Source organism: Zingiber officinale, chromosome 1A, assembly GCF_018446385.1.
Source record: "Zingiber officinale cultivar Zhangliang chromosome 1A, Zo_v1.1, whole genome shotgun sequence".
Lineage (NCBI taxonomy): Eukaryota > Viridiplantae > Streptophyta > Magnoliopsida > Zingiberales > Zingiberaceae > Zingiber > Zingiber officinale.
In genome coordinates this window covers 64,575,417-64,593,413 of record NC_055987.1, presented here as the reverse complement: position 1 = coordinate 64,593,413, position 17,997 = coordinate 64,575,417, and the positions used below count along the sequence as shown (strand labels likewise).

The window sequence follows — 17,997 nt, the reverse complement described above, 5'->3', positions numbered from 1 at the left end:
CTCAGAGACACCAGTGAAGACCATGGATGGTATTGATGTGAGTTCAGAGAACCAGATGAGGAGGAAGAGTGATTGGCGACGCCTGAGTTGGTTGCAGCGATTCGACACAGGTGACAGTGGACAGTGAGAAAGCAGAATAACGGACTGTCTGGGTCTGACTTCGGATTTCCAACCGGAAACCCTAGGTCGACCCGACGCCTACTGTTCCCTCTACGGGGAACGCATCCTCACCTACTCCCCTCAGGAGAGATTACCTAGTGTCAGTCCGGTCCTCCAGACCGACTGGACTTTCTGCCTAGTGTTACCACCCCCTAGGACCTAGGGTTACCGCCCCCTAGGGTTTTTCTCCACCTAGGGTTTCCAACCCCTAGGACCTAAGGTTACCCCCTTAGGATTTTCCTCCACCTAGGGTTACTACCCCCTAGGACCTAAGGTTACCGCCCCTTAGGATTTTCCTACCAACTAGGGTTACCACCCCCTAGGACCTAGGGTTACCACCCCCTAGGACCTAGGGTTACCATCCCCTAGGGGTTTTCACCTGCGTAACCATAGTTAGGACTTTTCTGCAATCTCATTTAAGCACATTAGATAACAAGGAATCTTAACTTTGGATCTCTTTGCCATTATCAAAATTTAGGTTCGATCGTCGGATGCTTCCCGCACCAACAATATCTACATGAAAAAGAAAGGAAAAAAAATACATTACAAATACAACTTTAGATTAAAAAAATTATAACGCTAGAAAATTTATCGTTTTCTCCAAAGAGCCAATCTCTACTGCATATTAAGGCTTCAACAACTTGTGGAGACATTGAACTACGATATTGGTCAAGAATTCTACCACCAAGACTAAAAGTCGATTCAGATGCAACTGTTGAAACTGGAACATCAAGAACATCACTAGCTAATTTAGCTAACTCTGGATATATGAATTGTTGAGATCTCCAAAACTCAAGTACATTAATTGAAGATGTTCTTTTACTTCTTGGTTCATCTAAATACATCTCCAATTGACTTTTTTGAGCACCGACAGCAAACTCAAAATCCTCAAATTCCTAGCATATCAAGATAAAAAAAATACTATATTTGATAAAAATAATTCAAAACGATCAAAATGTTCATCATTCTAAAATTACTATTAACATTAACAACTTAATATCATACCTTGAAAACATTTGAAGATTCTTTACTAATATCATCCTAAAATGTAAGAGCATTGACTTCTTTGCTTCCTTGAGAATGCAAAGATGATGTTGAACTAGTATTTGAATCTTTAATATACTCACAAAAAATATCAAAAAGTGTTTCTCTAACTTTCATTAATTCCCGAGACCCAGAACCATAAAGCTTTCCATAACTAAATTCAATAAACTAAAACTTGTACAGAGGATCAAATTTCACAGCAATGACAAATAAAATATTGAATTCACACCAATATTTGTTGAATTTGACAAACATTTGATCAGTTATCTTCTTCATATACAAATCCTGACTAGATGACTCTTCATGTAACTTTAACTGAATTACAAAGACATGAGGAAAGTACAAGTTTGATGTTGGATAACGAGATCCAGAAAAGTCCACAGTTGCATTATGAAAAACTTCAAGAAATCTACATTTTTTTTTAACTCTATCCCACTCTTTTGCAGTTGGACAACTTTGAAAATTAGAATCACTCAATTGAAGATGGCAAAAAGCAAGATGATAGAAAAGAGCACTAGAAAGCATCCTATATGTAGAATTCCATCTAGTCGGAACATCTTGCATTAATGCTCTTTTAGAATCTAGAGAAGTTTGGAAAACACAATTCTTGAACTTTTCCTTTCTTCCTTGAGAACCCTTAACATATTTCATAGATTCTCTAATCTTATCCACGACAATGTCAATCTCTTTCAAACCATCTTGTACAATCAAATTGAGAATATGTGCACAACATCGAACATAAAACAAAATGCCATCAAAGATCAAAGCATTCTTTAATCTAAGCTGAGTTTTAAGTATTTCAACACAAACATCATTCGCGCTAGCATTATCCAAAGTGATAGAAAACAACTTCTTTTCAATACCCCAATCACAAGCCAAACTATAAATCTTTTCAGCCAAAGCAACTCCTGTATGTGGAGGAGGAATATAGGAAAAATTCAAAATTCTTTTTTGCAACACCCAATTCTTATTTACATAATGTGCAGTCAAACTCAAGTACCCATCAGTCGCAATAGAAGTCCATGCATCAGAGGTTAAACATATTCTACCAGGGCATGCAAGTAACTCAGTATGCAGTCTACCAAATTCAACACCATAAATCTTCTTAATGTCAAACTTTACAGTGTTTCTGGAGAAATGGCAAACTCTCGGTTCCAAGTACTTAAAGATATTCCACATTCCTTCATATTCAACAAAAGAAAACGACAAATCATGTCTCAAAATTGAATGCACCACTAACTCCCTAAATTTATCTTGATTAAAGATTGTTCTTGTGGTTAAGCACGAACCTTCATCCGTAGCAATTATGTACTGCCCAATCTCTTTTGTAGTCATTCTCACACATTTTTTAATATGACGGTGTAAATTACCTGTACCACTTTTGCTATCAGCTACATACTTAGCCCCACACTTGTTGCATTTGCATTCGAGTTTCCCATCTGAATTTCGAGGAAGCATACTAAAGTGCGACCAAACTCTAGATGAAAGTCTTCTCTTTTTTTGTTGGCGGTTGAACTTTTTTTGCTTTATCTTTATGGCAAGAAGATTGCGAGCCTTGTGGTATTTCTTGAATTGAATCCTCACTGTCATCTTCAATATCCATTAAAATTTCATCTTCTTCGTTCCTTTCCATATTTTACCTACAAAATAAGTTTCAATAAAAAAAATATTAGTAATAAAAATAAACTATCTAGTATCTAACAGAGAAGACACGGAAGGCATTCAAGTCAAAAGAGAAATGGGGGTGAATCGTGATGATACCTTTCTCGTTCGATGGTCACGATGATATCTAGGGCTTATCATGGACGTCATCGCATCATGGCTTTGACATCGATGGTCGTCGCATCGGATTGTCAACATCGAGGGCGTCGAGGCATCTCGGGATCAACATTTAGAACTCTAGGGTTGTCGCGTTGGGGACTCGGGGCTAGGTCGTCGCGGCGTTGAAGCATTGGCCATCAACGTGCATTGCTTTGAAGAAGGGTGAAGAACTGAAGAAGAATCAAAGATTGGAAGACGAAAACTGAAAAGATTAAAGGAGTTCGGCTGTTGCGTCGCAGCGTCGCCCGCTGAAGAAGAATAGAAGATGTGTCGGAACGGGTAGGGTTTTTACTTCTTAACTTTTTTATTTTTTTTATTTGTAATTTTAGTTTAAATTTATAATTATTTATAAACGGGTTCACAGGTTGTAATTGGGTCATTTCAGATTGACCCGAACCCGACCTATTTATTAATTGAGTCAATTGGATCGACCCGATTTCGACCCGAACCCGAAACTACCCGACCGTAACTTGATTTTTTTCGTGTTTGGTTCGGGTCATGTTTTCATGTCGGGTCAAAAATTGCCACCCCTAGCTTCAACTACTGTAAAGAGGCTTCTCCGCCTGAAGGAGATTTTTAGTGAGCTTTACTTGCCTTGAATTAACAACCACCTAGATTGTAACCAAGTAAACGATCTATCGCTTTCTTTCTTTAATTAAGTTTCTTTTTATTCCAGTGTTTCTTAATTAAGCTTGAAAAGACAAGAAAGGTTTTGTTTTTATTTCAAACTATTCACCCCCCTCTAGCCGGTCGTCAAGGGACCAATAGTTGTCGGCCATGACCATCGATCGGTGCCCTCTTGATGTAATTGCTGGGGTCTCCGGCAACGGAAGCCAATCGCCAGCCATCTGACATGGTAGCCGACCCCATAGGTGCGTGGAATTGTGAGATGTGGCTGCGACCATCTCTACCATGACGAATGTGATATTTGGCTTGTGGATTGGCCGTTGGCCTGAGACAGTCCCGATGATGGAGATGAAAGGGCGCTGCTGCCGCTCAACTCTGCCAAACGCCCTATCTTCCAGTGTCTGTAAGTTCCTGGTAGCCACGTAAAAATCGCGATACCATCGTGATTTCCCAGCTACTACTGAAATCACGACTTCATTATGCCGCCAGCTCAGGGAAAAACTATTGTGATGCGGTCACCAACACTTGTCGACTTTGATACCATTGTTGACAATAAGAAGTTCATACAAAATAATAAACTTATAGTGTTTTACTCTTGGAGAAGAAATCAGAGAAGAACTTTCCGAGCGATTACCACCGAATCGAAAATCTCAAAAATCTTTTCAAGGTTCCACGAACCAAATCCCTCACATTGCTCTTGATGCTCTTTTTTGATCACAAACACACACCTTTTGTATCAATTGCCTTGGACGCCTTTTATACAAAAGGCAAGTGACGGTAACATCACTAATTAAAAGAGGAAGTTGAAGGGGAAGAGACACCCTTTCACCTTCTTAACTCCAACAAAAGCTACTCCAACATGGAGCATCAAAACTACTACAACGATGAGGAGCTCAAGGATAAATTTTGAAATGAGGCAAAACTACAATTGGATCTTACATCTCCCTATAATCCAATGAACATAATGAAATGTTTCAACTTCACTATAAATCAGTCTATAACGAGGAATAGTTTTGCATAAGATGCTACATTTTATAAAACAATAAAGGTCACAAACATTTAAGATGAATGAAGGTTTAGGTTGTTAATGTATTGATTTCACGTATTCTTCTAAATCCTAGATCAATAAACAAATATTTGAATAACTTTTCATTTGAAATCTTGGAAGGCGGAAGAGATTGTAAGAATTCGATGAAGCAAGAGAGATGATGACCCAGTCCTCTCGGGGCGGTACGATGATTAAGACATGGGGTGTTATCACATGAGGTCTTGGGGTCGAAATTCAGCGTGACCGAGCATAACCTTCCCCATGTCTTGGTCATTTGTACTAATGACTAGTAGCCATCTGTGATTTACCTCCTCCGTGTTGGCCTAAAGACGGATTGATGGGAGCGTTAGGGACGAGCGAATCGTCTTTTACCACAAGAGAGATGATGACCCGTGAAAATGACTTAAGATGGAAAACAAGAGTTTAAGCACTTTCAAAGTAGCTCAGTACAAATGACCTAAATTGAATTGTGATTTTTTTAATATTTTGAAAAAAAAACAATTGCAGTTAGGTGATGACCGGTTGAGTTATTAATAAGTTGGGTAATTTTGCATGCATTCCCCATTGATAAACAAAACTTTACATGCAGTCTCTAGTGATGAAAAACTTTGTTTCCACTTCCTAGTCAAATATGTTTACCTAATTGCCCATGATATTTTTGGGTATAAAAAATCCAAAAATCAGTATCATTTCTCTTAAATTTAGTACATTAAAATTAGAATCCAGTATATTTTCTATCAAATTGAGTATGATTTTTTTTTTCACTTCAATTAGATGGAAATTATACTAGATTTTCTTTAAATGACTCAATTGGATGAAAAATTTACTAGATTTTCTTTAAATGGTAAATGATGTTGAATTTTTGAGTAATTATATTAAGCATGAAAAATATCGTACTCAATTTAATAGAAAATATACTCAATTCTAATTTAATGTGCTGAATTTAATAGAAATTATACTCATTTTTAAAGTATTTGTACCGAAAAATATGAGAGTTAATTTTGATAGAAAATATACTCAATTCTAGTATAAAGTACTGAATTCTAGTTATAAAGTACTGAATTTAATCAGAATGATACTCGTTTTTAAATTTTTTATACCTAAAACATCTGAGGGCAATTTGATCATGATATTTACATGAGGGGAGTTGAAGCAAAGGAAACTTTGCATGTAGGGAGTGGAAACAAACTTTTTTAGATAGGGGGACTGCATGCAAAATTAAGAATGGAATTGGGGATTTTTCTCCACTTTACCGTTCGATGACTATATGCCTAGGAATTATCAACGGTTGATAATTCTGGATTCTAATTTTAATGTACTAAATTTAAGAGAAATGATACTGATTTTTGGATTTTTTATATCCAAAAATATCATGGGTAATTAGGTAAACATATTTGACTAGGGAGTGGTAACAAAATTTTTTACCACTAGGGACTGCATGTAAAGTTTTGTTTATCAATGGGGAGTGTATGTAAAATTATCCATAGTTGAATAGACTGAGAGTAAAAATAAAATAATAATAATTAAAAAATAGATTGAGAATAATAGGTTTTTTTAAAAAAAATCATTATTTACACCAAAGACAGTCCGTATCCAATTTCACACGTGAGCCGCTTCCTTTCCTTTTTCTCTCCATTCCTTTCCTGTTCCAATTACACCAAATGACCCCACCCAACATCCTCACGCGTCTCCTCTATCTTTTTACGCGGTGTTCATACGCTCGACGACTCCACGGTTTCTCTGTTCTCTGTTCTTTCTTCTGTCGTCCTTCCACCATCCTCCTCGCTCTTCCTTCCGCGATCTTCCTCGCTTCCTCCCATATCCCCACGCTCCGGAGAAATTAAATCCTAATCCTACCTCTTGCTGCGAGGTATCCGATACCAGGTACGGTTTCTTTTATCCTTCGTCAGATACGTCGATGTAATTCTCAATTGATCGGAAGCATCAAATCTCCGCGTTTAAAGCATTTTTTTTTGAGTATTTGTTTTTTTTTCCTGATGCGAGCTTTTAACGATATTTCGTGTCTCGACTCCCTATCGATTTTAGTATCTTTTTCTTTGCCCTTTTCGAGGTTTCTTAGCTCTCAGCGAGGAACGTTTTAGTTTTTTCATTTCCTCTTTGGTCTGATCTTGTTTTGTTCAATTGGTTGGTCTTGTTGCCTTTGGCTGGAGAATGCGGTAGAGCTTCTTCTGTTGGTTGCTGGAATTTGCTAGAAGGCGTCATGGTGTATAAGTACCTTGGAAGTCATTGTTAGCGAAAATACTATTTCGATTTTTGTGTTTCATCAGCAGTTGAAGACTTCTGCATGATGGAGGTACAAGTCGAGATTCACAAAGAAAACGACGAGGCTTTGTTACCATATAAATTCTTGTTAGTGTTAGCACTATTAGGCAACGACCAACCGTGCTTGGGGGATCTGGCAGGATGGCTTGTTTCAATTATCTCCACAATAAACTATGATGGCCTTTTTAAAAACTATCTTAATTGCCTAAAGGCCTTACCTTTCCTCTAATTAACCTAAGATCACTTAGATTTTTCTTCATCAAATGGCGATGCATTTCTTAATTTTTTAGTTTTTCCCCATCAGATTGAGATGCATTTCGCAGCATTTTATTAACTTCTCACTGTGAGAAGATTGTTGTGTTCTTCATCCTGTTTCAAATAAAGCATTCTGTTTGTTAGAAGGGAAAATATGTGATTTCTTCTATAATATGTGGTACTGTACTATTATCTTTACCTGATGATCTGTTTGTTGCATCAGGGTACGCGTGTAACATAAAAGAGATAGCAGAAAATGAGTAAAGTTCGGCATTGGTTTTGTTGTTCTTTTCAGGTGAATGTGTCTCATGATGTCCATGAGGATGAATACAAGAAGAACCCGACTAATAATGCAAGTGGTAGGTCGTTTGTGGTGACTTTCACCTTTATAATTGATTTTTAAAATTCTGTATCTTTTAAATGTAATTGTATATCTAAATGTCTGGATGCTTTGATTATGTCTAAAATAGCAATCTGGAATAATTTCTTCTTGTGTGCTTAGCTCCATTCCTTAGTTTTAAATAAATTGTTTTTTTAGATGAAAAAATAAAAGTTATTGAGCATAAATGTGCTTCAGATATTTGCTTCACACCTCTGAGATAGATAAAGTGGGATATAAATAATCCAACAAACATACCAGTTTCTTAAATTTTGATAGTTTCTTATTGAGTTCTACAATAGGAAATTCTGAATAGATAGTAAGAGCAGCCTGCGTGATCTTTCTGTACCTACCTTATTATTGTTTTCCCCCAAGGCTTGATTTTCTTTTTGTTTCTATTTGTCTTATTTTTTTTAAAAAACTGTGTTTTCTTTGTTCCCTCTTCGTTGTTATGGTTACTTTTTCTCTCTTCAAGTTAGCAACATCATAGTCACTTGCCTAATAGTGCAGATTTAATGTCAAGGATAAGTCATTCTCTTGATTTAATACCCATTTATATCTTAATGGAATAGAATCATTCTCTTGCTATTTTCAGCTTCATATTCCACTAAATTTACCATTAGCAACAAAGGAGTAGGTGTTTTACATATGTAATTGATAGTTCAGCTGGAACATGTTAGATTATTGGCATTATCCTTCTCTCTGCTATTTTGCAGTATTGTTCTGTTTGTTAGCTAAATGTTTCTTGTGACATTGAGAAGTCTTATAATACTTTTTGGCTAATGACCATCCATCCTATCATTACATACTAGAAATTACTTGGATGATTTGGGTCAATAACTCAATTCTTATGATAGATAGCAAGAAGCAACTGAAAAAGAGTAGTTTGACCTGGAATTAATGTCCGTTACTATCCTTTTGTAAATATCAGACAAGAGAGCCACTGGAGATAGTTGATATCTTGATCCACTGGACACAGATATCTAGAACATAAAGAAGCAATAGAAGATGGAGATAATCAAACCCTTTCTTTCTTTTCAATCTCAAGAGTATAATTTTTTTTTTCATTATACTTCAGTAATTCATCAAGTCGATATTCCAAACTGTTTTGTCTTCTGAATAACTTAGCAGAAGGTTTGATTTCATAAAATATTGCAACAAGATTACATCATTGCGAATTGTATTGACAGAGAGTGTCAAAGATATAATGCGCCAACTTTTACAATGCTAGTAACCTGTCCCAAAACCTCCAAAATATCATGGTCTTTTGCATATGTCATCACCACGTTTGAGTGGAGATAATATTGTTATGAAGCTATCAACAAATCTATGAAAAAACACGTGCTTTAGAGGGGCTAGTGGAGATATACTGAACATGGAGGGATAGATGAAGGAAAGTAAGATGTTGGCTCGAAGGGGAAATTGACAACAGGTCTAGGCATAGAACTAGCAGAAAGCACAAAGGAGGATAGGCAACAAGCTTGGAAGAGGAGGTGAGCTATGCATATGATGCTAGTAGGAGGAAGAAGACAGTGAAATTATGACAAATGAAGTAGATTGTGTCTGGAGAGGTGGAAGAGTTGTTACCTTAGTTCTTGGGAAGGGTCATTGAAGGGGCCCACAGAGTGCATAAGGGAAGGGTTGTTGCAATTAATGGGAAGAAAGAAGAAAAGAAAGAAGGATCAACAGAACCAATTTAAGGTTTTAGATGCCCTACTACAACTGTGCTCGATGACTCCACAATGGCTGTTACATAAGCCTTAAAGCTTTTGTGACAACATAAGGTTGTCGAAATGGTTGTTATAGAAGACCACAATTTGCTACATTTGCAAACTTATATAATAATCAGTCACTGTTCATGAAGCCTGGCTTATGTAACAGTAATATCATAATTAGCCAACAAGATCTCTTCTTCATTTCCCCCCTTCCAACTACATTTGTATTTTATCTCAAACAATATTGATCAGTTGCTGAATTTTACAACTTGCCTTGGATTTGCAATTAGTATTTTTTTTCACATGGTGTTAATTATAACTGCATTAATACAAAAAAGAATTTGTGAATTATGATAGAAAGTAGCCATTTGGGTTTTGCATCAGAGTTGTGCCTCTTTTCTAAAAGTTTGATAAAATAATCTGGAGTTCTAACAGATTCAGCAGAAAAAGAGCAGTGGTTGCAAACAAATGATAAATAAAGAGAAGACAGAATGATGAAGACATAAGATTCTATTGCATAGAAACAATAGTCCTATTCAGTTTTACCTCTTTTATTTATTGTTTTCCGTTATGTGCAATATCACAATGAAATTGCATTTGGGATGAATTCCTAACCTGTACTTTTCTGAACTTGAGTGATTAGTTACTGATTCTTTTCTTGCTTGTACCTCAGATAGATTTATACTGGATGTTTATTATGGCATGTGATAGAATATGAGGATACGAGTTACTACAAATTCAAAAAAATATCATCTTTGCATGATCCTGATGCGGGTTCAAGAAAATACTATTAACCAACCAAACTATTTATTCATGTATTTGCATTAGATTAATAGCTCTAGTATTCACTCTCATTTACAAAAGAAACAACCTAACCTGTGGACAACCAAACTAATCAAATTAGATAATTGCTTGTTGCCAATGTTGGCAGAACCATTAGATCATCTTTGCAACTAGTACTAACATTTTTGTTTTCATATTTCAACTATATGCAGATCACATTTAATCCATGGGAAAAACTCAGATAATATTAATAATACTATTATAATTTTTCTTAGCATATGTGTTGTTCTACTGCAAGTGGACGGTTAAGTCGTCAAGCAATAATAATATCGATCCACAAGGAATGTTGATTAAGCACTAGTCGAGTTCGCAAAGCAAGTTATTTAGACGATCAAAAATTGTGAGAACGCTTGAAAACCAGAGATTGAGAGAGAGAGTTGAGAAGGAGAGAAAGTGAGCACAAGTGAGCACAAGTGAGTGAAGAAAGAAGTTGGATTTAGGGATGATTCTAGGAATTCAGTTTCACTATGACGTTAATTAATGTCCCTATGCATTGTTTATCTCCTTATCTCAATGCTTACATGGATTCTAACCAAATTACCTGTACGACCTAGTGAAGATCGCATTGAAGAGTTTACACGAATTTCCAACGCCATTAATTAAGAAGTAACTCTAAAAAGTTCGGTTAAAGGGATACCTTTTGTTATTAAGGCCCCCGATCATACAATCTTTAGAGTTTTCTCATTTATTTCCTAAGGTTAGATTAATGCTATTAAACGAAGAGGTAACATAGAAAGTTTGGTTAAAAGAATACCCTCTATCACTAAGAGCCCCTGGTTATACAATCTCTAGATTACACAAGTCACTTCCTAACATTAAATTGGGGAAAACTCATTAAACTCTAATTAGCTAATCTCTTGTAGAAAATTGACCCCCGTTTCAAGTTGATACTCTAGAAAAGTCCTGTTAAAGAAATACCCTTTGTCACTAAGAGTCTCCCGGTTATACAATCCAAAGCATCTTCTCTACATGGTAATCAATTCTTTACATCTAAATGCATTTATCACACACACATTTCGTCAAACATGAACAAGGCATAACACAAAATAACAAGTCATACACATATCATTGAACATGGAAATGAGAAATTACATAGTTCATACATCAACATCATATCATAATTACTCCCTACATCTTAGAATTGGAGAATCTACTATATAGCGTAGGAAATACAACTGAGAGATAAGAAAAATAACATTCTATAATCCAAAACACGAAATTGAGAAGAGAGGATGCTTGTCAATGTGTCGTTAGTCTTCTTGGATGAAGTCCTAGCTCAGATGGTGGATGGATCATCGTGGCAGCTCTTGGATGAGGTTCTAGAGTTTTCCTAAGGGGAGAACCCTTTCCCAAGAAAAGGGGCAGAGCCCCAAACTCAAGATACTCTCGAAAGGGGAGAAAATCTTTTTTTATAGTTGGGGACACTGTGCTTGAGGGGCATGACTGTGGCATGTAAGCCATGGGTAAGTTGACACAGTTGTGTCTGAGGGGTACGACCATGGCGTGTAAGCCACGGGTAAGTTAACACAGCCGTGCCTCTTGGCACGACCTACCCGTGGAGTCTGTTGGGATCGACCCTTAGACACGACCTCGGCGTTGGGCTTGTCAGCCGTGCCTTTGGGCACGATTATGTTGTGGGTTCTGCTGGACACGATTCTAGGAACTTCGGGTAAACACGACTATGTTTGATGAGGCATGACCATGTTAGTGATAAACACGACCGTGCTTAAAGAGGCAAGGCCTTGCCTTGCTGCTTTTCTCTAAAGTTGCTCCAATGTTTGTTTTTTACTTCATTTTCGCTCCAAAATACATTTTGTTGAAGAAAATATACAAAGAGCAGATCTTCGAACAAAAAGATACAATATAATGATAAAATAGGGTGCGATAGCATAAATCATGTTCATGAAATACAAATAAATGTGTGTTACACAATGTATGAAAATATATATAATCTATGCACATCACACCCTAGACTTAAACTTAGGGATGACAATTTCACCCGAATCTGATGGAGGATCCAATATTCAATCCGAATGGAGGAGGGTATGGAGGGACTATCAATACCCGATATCCGACCCGAATACCCGATTAAATAATATATATACATACATATATTAAAGAAAATTTTCTTTTTCCAAAATCCACTAACTATTTTTGTTGATATGAGGAGGAGGCTATATAGATGTTTAATCTATTTTTTTAATTATGTATATATATTTTTAATAGGATGTTAATTTTAATATGTTTTTATTGAATGATAATAGTTGGATAGAAAGAAGAAAAATTATAAGTATAGAAGATATCCGATTCTTTAATGGGTATGGATATATCTATCGGATATTCTATACCTGATGAGTATGAGGACGGAGGATATAGAATCCGACTCAAACTCGACCCATTGCCATCCTTACTTAAACCTTTGCTTGTTCTTGAGCAAAAACCTGCAATCTAGATTTGTGTAGATGGTGCGTCATGATCTCTAGTAAATCAGTATAATCCCATCATGTAGTTTCATTGATGTGCATAATACAAAATTATTTGTGTGACCTAAGTAAAAGTTCTCCGTGCTCAGTGCGATGAGAGACCTAATCTTTTCAAGTTTAATCTCCAAGCATGTCGCCATCTAACTGTCTTCCTCATGCTTCTGATGATAGACACTTACCTGCTACTTGCAAAGTTCTTCCTTCTCAAACTACATAAGGTCTCAAAGGAGTAATCAGTATCAAGAGAAATATAATAATAGTCCCAGTAACCTAACTCGTTCTCAAAAGGGTAACTGGTTAGTTTTTACCAAGGTTTAAAATTTTGACCCGTATCGAGGTTTCGGTCTCAGACTGGAACGATATGATTTCGGTATCGTATCGTGCCGTGTCGATAAAGTTTCGGTATTTTTTATTTATCTATAGTAATTATAAAATAAATATGTTTATTGTGTATATAAAAATAAATTGTATATTGATTTATTATAAGTTCTCAATTATTGAATAATTTAATATTGTTAGAAAAAATAATTAAAAATAATTTTATTTAAATAGGAATTGATATATCAATAATTCAAATTAAAATGAAAGTATCTATAATAATAATAATATAAATTAATACAAGATATTACTTTATATAAATAATAATTATATAAAATAACTATTTATTCATTTAATTAATTATTAATTAAATAATATATATTTTAAATAGTAAAAACATATCAAGTAAAAAAATATCAGAATATAAATATAATTTATTAGAATTTTTAAAAAAAAATTTAGAATTTTTTTAAAAATTTAAATGAAATTTAAAATAATAAAACATATATTAGAATATAAATAAGAATTATTATATATTTTTGAAAATTTTTAAATAAAATTTAAAACATTATTTTTTTCAGAATATTAATTAATAAAATTTATTTAATTTATTTTAATTTTAAATATATTTCTTATATATTTTATTAGGATAATTTAATTAGGGTTTATAAAAGCCTCTTTGAAATATCATACATCCTCTTTAGGAATTGTTTAAATTAATTAAATAAAATAAATAATTATTAAAAAAGAAAAAAACCTGCGTACGCGAGATCGCCCGTCGCGGGTGATCTCGCGGGGGGCAGAAGGCGTCGCGCATGACGCTTTCAGTGCCGAAGGCATTGCGGGATGCCGCCGGAGCCGTCTCGCGTCTCCTCCCGCGCCGCTGAGACGGGGACGCCTCCCGTGCCGGTTTCGGCCGCTCGGCGGAACGGTAAAAATCGTCCATGCCAGGCAGCACAGGACGACATTTCATACTCTGGTTTCTACTCACGATAACTATTTTTATATCCCCTATTCCAATAATAATAATACTTACCATTTAACGCAAGTCCGGAGAAAGCCTCAATCTCTGATTCGGACGACGTTTCGTCCACGTCGCCTTCAGGTTTTTGTGCTTATTCGTTTGGACGGGCTTCTTGTTCTTACCCTTGTCCTTGTTCTTCAATTTATGACAGTTATTTTTAACGTACTCTTCTTCATTGCAATGGTAGCATCTGATTGCTCTTTTCTTTCTACTCTGCAGATGGTTAGTTTTTCTAGATTTAAATAATTTTTTAAATTGTCTTACCATCATTACTGTTTCGTCATTGTTGAAAGAAGATTCTGAATCCTGTTCATCCATCTTTGCCTTAAGGGCAATGTTGTTCTTCGGCTCCTTCTTCGTATTTGCACATCTCGTTTCATGGACTTTAAATGTTGAAAACATTTCTTCTAAGGTAACAGATTCTAAATCTTTAGATATATATCATAAGCATCTACTAATGATGCCCACTCGGTAGTTCTAGGAAATGCATTAAGTGCGTACCTTAGTGAATCCCGGTTGCTTACCTTTTCTCTGAAATTCGTGAGTTCGATGATTAGTTCCTTTATTCTCGAGTGAAGATGTGCAACGGTTTCTTCTGCTTCCAATTTTATGTTGCTTAATTGATTCTTAGCAGATCTCGTCTCGCGAGCTTGGCTTCGAATGCCCCTTCGTGTAGCTCAAGGAACTTCTCCCAAAGCTCCGTTGCTGAGTCGTAGGTGCCGATCCGGTTGACTTCTTGTGGCGGTAGGACGTTCAGCAGATGGAACTCTGCTTTGCCGTTTGTCACGAAGTCGGTCTGCTCCTTCATCCACTAGTATTCTTTCTTACCTTCGGATGCTACAAAATCGAATTTCATTATTAAAAGCAATTCAAAATCGGTTTAAAGAATACCTCCATTTGCTTTTTCCAGCTCGCGAATTCTCGCTCGAACTTTGGTGGATAGATGCTCGGTCCGACCATCTTGTGTGCTTCGTTCGACGGTTAGTCCTCCTAAAGCGTCCTCGTTCTGATACCACTTGTTAGGACCCTTGGAGGTCGGCTAGAGGGGGGAGGGTGAATAGCACCTACACAAATTAAACAAAACAAATACCTTTCTCGGACTTATAACTTAGAATAAAACACTTGCATAGACAAAATAAAAAATAAACTGAAAAGACAGAGACATAGAGAATTTTACTTGGGGAGGTTGTTAATCCAAGGAATAAAGTCACGCTAATTTCTCCTTCAGGCGAAGAAGCCTCTTTACAGTAATGAAGCACAGAAAGACGAAGCTAAAATAGACAAAGAAACGTGTACTAAGTGTTGCTTGAATAATTCTTGTTGTTACTAGCTTCTGGGAGCAGGGCTGCTTATATAGCCCTGCTCGGGGTGCTTGGAAGGGTTCTAGGCGCCTGGAGTGGGATAGAACTCAATCCCCGACGCAACGGTCAAAGGCCACATTGAAACTGTTAAAACTTGGGTTCTGGCCGCTTGGAAGGGTTCCGGGTGCCCCGAAGGGGAAAGTTAGCATTTTGTTGACTTTCTCTCCGGGCCTCCAGCTCCGGCTCCGCTCGTTTGGGTGATTTCGGCCATCCGGAATAGGGCTCACTCGAACCCAACTTTCGGCCTTCTCGAGCAAGCTTCCGCTCCGGCTTCTAGTCCCTTGGAAACGCCACGCGCTTCCTTCTCGTCCGTCCGCGTACTTTTCCGCAGCACCTCGTCCCTCAGACGCACTGAGCACGTCGGCTCTCTCCCGTGCTTTCCTTCTCGCTAGCTGCGTCTTTTGCTCCACATTCTGTGCTCCTAAGTTCCTGCACACTTAGACATAAGGTTAATCACAATAGGACCTAACCTAATTTGTTTGATCACATCAAAACAACCTTGGGGTACCAATAGTAACGACTAGAATAAAGACTTCAAGCAGAGTAACTGAACCATTTCCAATAAAAATAGGATTACATCAAGGATCAACTCTAAGTCCCTATCTTTTTACATTAATTATGGATAAACTCACTGCGCACATTCAAGACACAGTACCGTGGTGCATGTTGTTTGCAGATGATATTATTTTGGTAGATGAAACACGTGAAGGAGTAAATGCTAAACTAGAATCTTGGCAGGAAATAATAGAAGGAAAATGTTTTAAACTTAGTAGATTAAAGACAGAATATATGGAATTTAAGTTTAGCAATATTAGAAATAATGAGACAATTGTTAAGATAGGAGAGGACGAGTTGTCTGTAACCAAAAGATTTAAATATTTAAGATCATTTTTATTAAAGAATGGAGGGATTGAGAGATGTCTTATAGATGATACAAATAGAATGGTTAAAATAAAGAAGAACGTAAGATGTTTTTTATGATTGTAAAGTATCTCTAAAATTTAAAAGATAGTTTTATAAAATAGCAGTTAGACTTACTATTTTATATGGAGTTGCATGTTGGCTGACTCGAACACAAAGTAGAAGATAAGAGTTACTGAGATGAAGATATTAAGATGAATGTGTGTGCATATAAAGATGGATGAGATAAGAAAAAATAATAGGGAGAAAGTTAGAATTACATCTATTGAGGACAAACTGACTAACCTATATTTAAGATGATGTAATACTTGATGGTCAATATAAATGCTCCAGTTAGTCGATGTAAAAGTATGACAAATGTGCATATCAAACGAGGAAGAGGAAGACCAAAAAAGACTTGGTTAGCAACAATAAAATAAGATAAAATTTATTTAAATATAGATGATGATATAGTAGGAGATAGAGCTCAATATCGGATTCATACAGCCGACTTCACCTAGTAGGAAAAGGCTTGGTTGTTGTTGTTGTTGTTGAAATCTTCACCAACCCACCTGTGATTCTAAGGGAGAGTGTTATGAATATAAAATATAAATTGGTCTCTTCCCTAGTAGATGAAGCTATTAAACTAAGTGGTTAATCAATCTTAACAAATGTTAGGAATATAGGCTTACAAGAATGCAATGCAAGTGTTAGATCCTGGTAGCAGACCCTAAACAGTTGTTGTTTTATTTGCAGTTCTTGTGCTGAGGGGGATAAGAATTTCCTCTTTGATAATTAATTCTTGTCATTGTATTTTTTGATAGCCAACTTCAATAACCTTTAATATTTTATTTTTTAATTTGTCTTCTCATTTTCTTTTATTCTTCCATTTGTTATTGAAATACAAAACCATAATGTTCCTTTAATGCTAAACATGTACTCTTTAATTTTTTATCTAGTGGAGTGGATTTTGCATCTATTGTTGTATAATGAAAGACTGTTTCCTATTATTCCAGGACCACCGACAGGCTCGAAGTATTCTTCTCCTGTTAAAAATGTCATAGCAAAGGGTCCACCAGTTATTCAGTTGTCTGCATTATCATTAGAGGAACTGAAACAGAAGACTGATAATTTTGATTCAAAGTGTTTGGTAGGGGAAGGGTCATATGGAAGGGTGTACTTTGCAATTCTAGACAATGGGAAGCATGTTGCTGTGAAGAAGCTTGATGCTTCTGAAGATGACTCAAATGAATTTTTGTCTCAGGTTATCTTTTACACATGATGAATGTTTAACTTTGCTCACTTTTTTAGAAAGTTGGATTTGGCATGTTGACACCTGGATGCCCATTCAGCATCATTATCTAATCCAATATTTTTCTGTATCTATTTGTGCTTTCAGGTTGCTACTGTATCCAGATTGAAGCATGAAAATTTTGTTGAAATGCTGGGATACTGTGTGGAAGGAAATATGCGTCTGTTGGCCTATGAATTTGCAACTATGGGCTCTTTACATGACGTTTTGCATGGTATGACTATGGCATTTGTCTGCTACTTTGTCAACTTTGATGTTCTTTTCAGTTACTTCTTAAGATGGATTCAGATAGCAGTCTCCTCAAAGAACCATAACAGTAGATAACTAGATATTGTTTTTGATTCAAAATTTGCTGAAGACTAGGTGCTCCAGACATATAGTCCAACATGGACAAGTGTAGTGGCCACTAAGTGCTTGCTAAGTAT

General features: G+C 36.2%; 2 protein-coding genes across 2 annotated transcripts in view; one reads left to right on the top strand and one right to left on the bottom strand.

Moving 5' to 3' along the window:
• Positions 1-1,371: 1,371 nt before the first annotated feature.
• On the bottom strand, positions 1,372-2,793 carry LOC121998223 (zinc finger BED domain-containing protein RICESLEEPER 2-like). Its single transcript, XM_042553025.1, has one exon. It carries the CDS (start codon positions 2,791-2,793, stop codon positions 1,372-1,374), a length of 1,422 nt encoding a protein of 473 aa, XP_042408959.1.
• Positions 2,794-6,393: 3,600 nt separating this feature from the next.
• The window catches only part of LOC122025711 (PTI1-like tyrosine-protein kinase 3), a 36,767-nt gene continuing 25,163 nt past the window's right edge, over positions 6,394-17,997 (top strand). The window contains exons 1-4 of the mRNA XM_042584564.1: positions 6,394-6,583; positions 7,461-7,596; positions 17,277-17,524; positions 17,660-17,786. Of these exons, the coding sequence (XP_042440498.1) occupies positions 7,494-7,596; positions 17,277-17,524; positions 17,660-17,786 (478 nt within the window). The 5' untranslated portion in view covers positions 6,394-6,583; positions 7,461-7,493. The remainder of the gene's footprint in view (positions 6,584-7,460; positions 7,597-17,276; positions 17,525-17,659; positions 17,787-17,997) is intronic.

Bases quoted from the DNA above. Each gene is read 5' to 3' on its own strand.
- LOC121998223 (XM_042553025.1), bottom strand. From the start codon at position 2,793: ATGACAGTGAGGATTCAATTCAAGAAATACCACAAGGCTCGCAATCTT.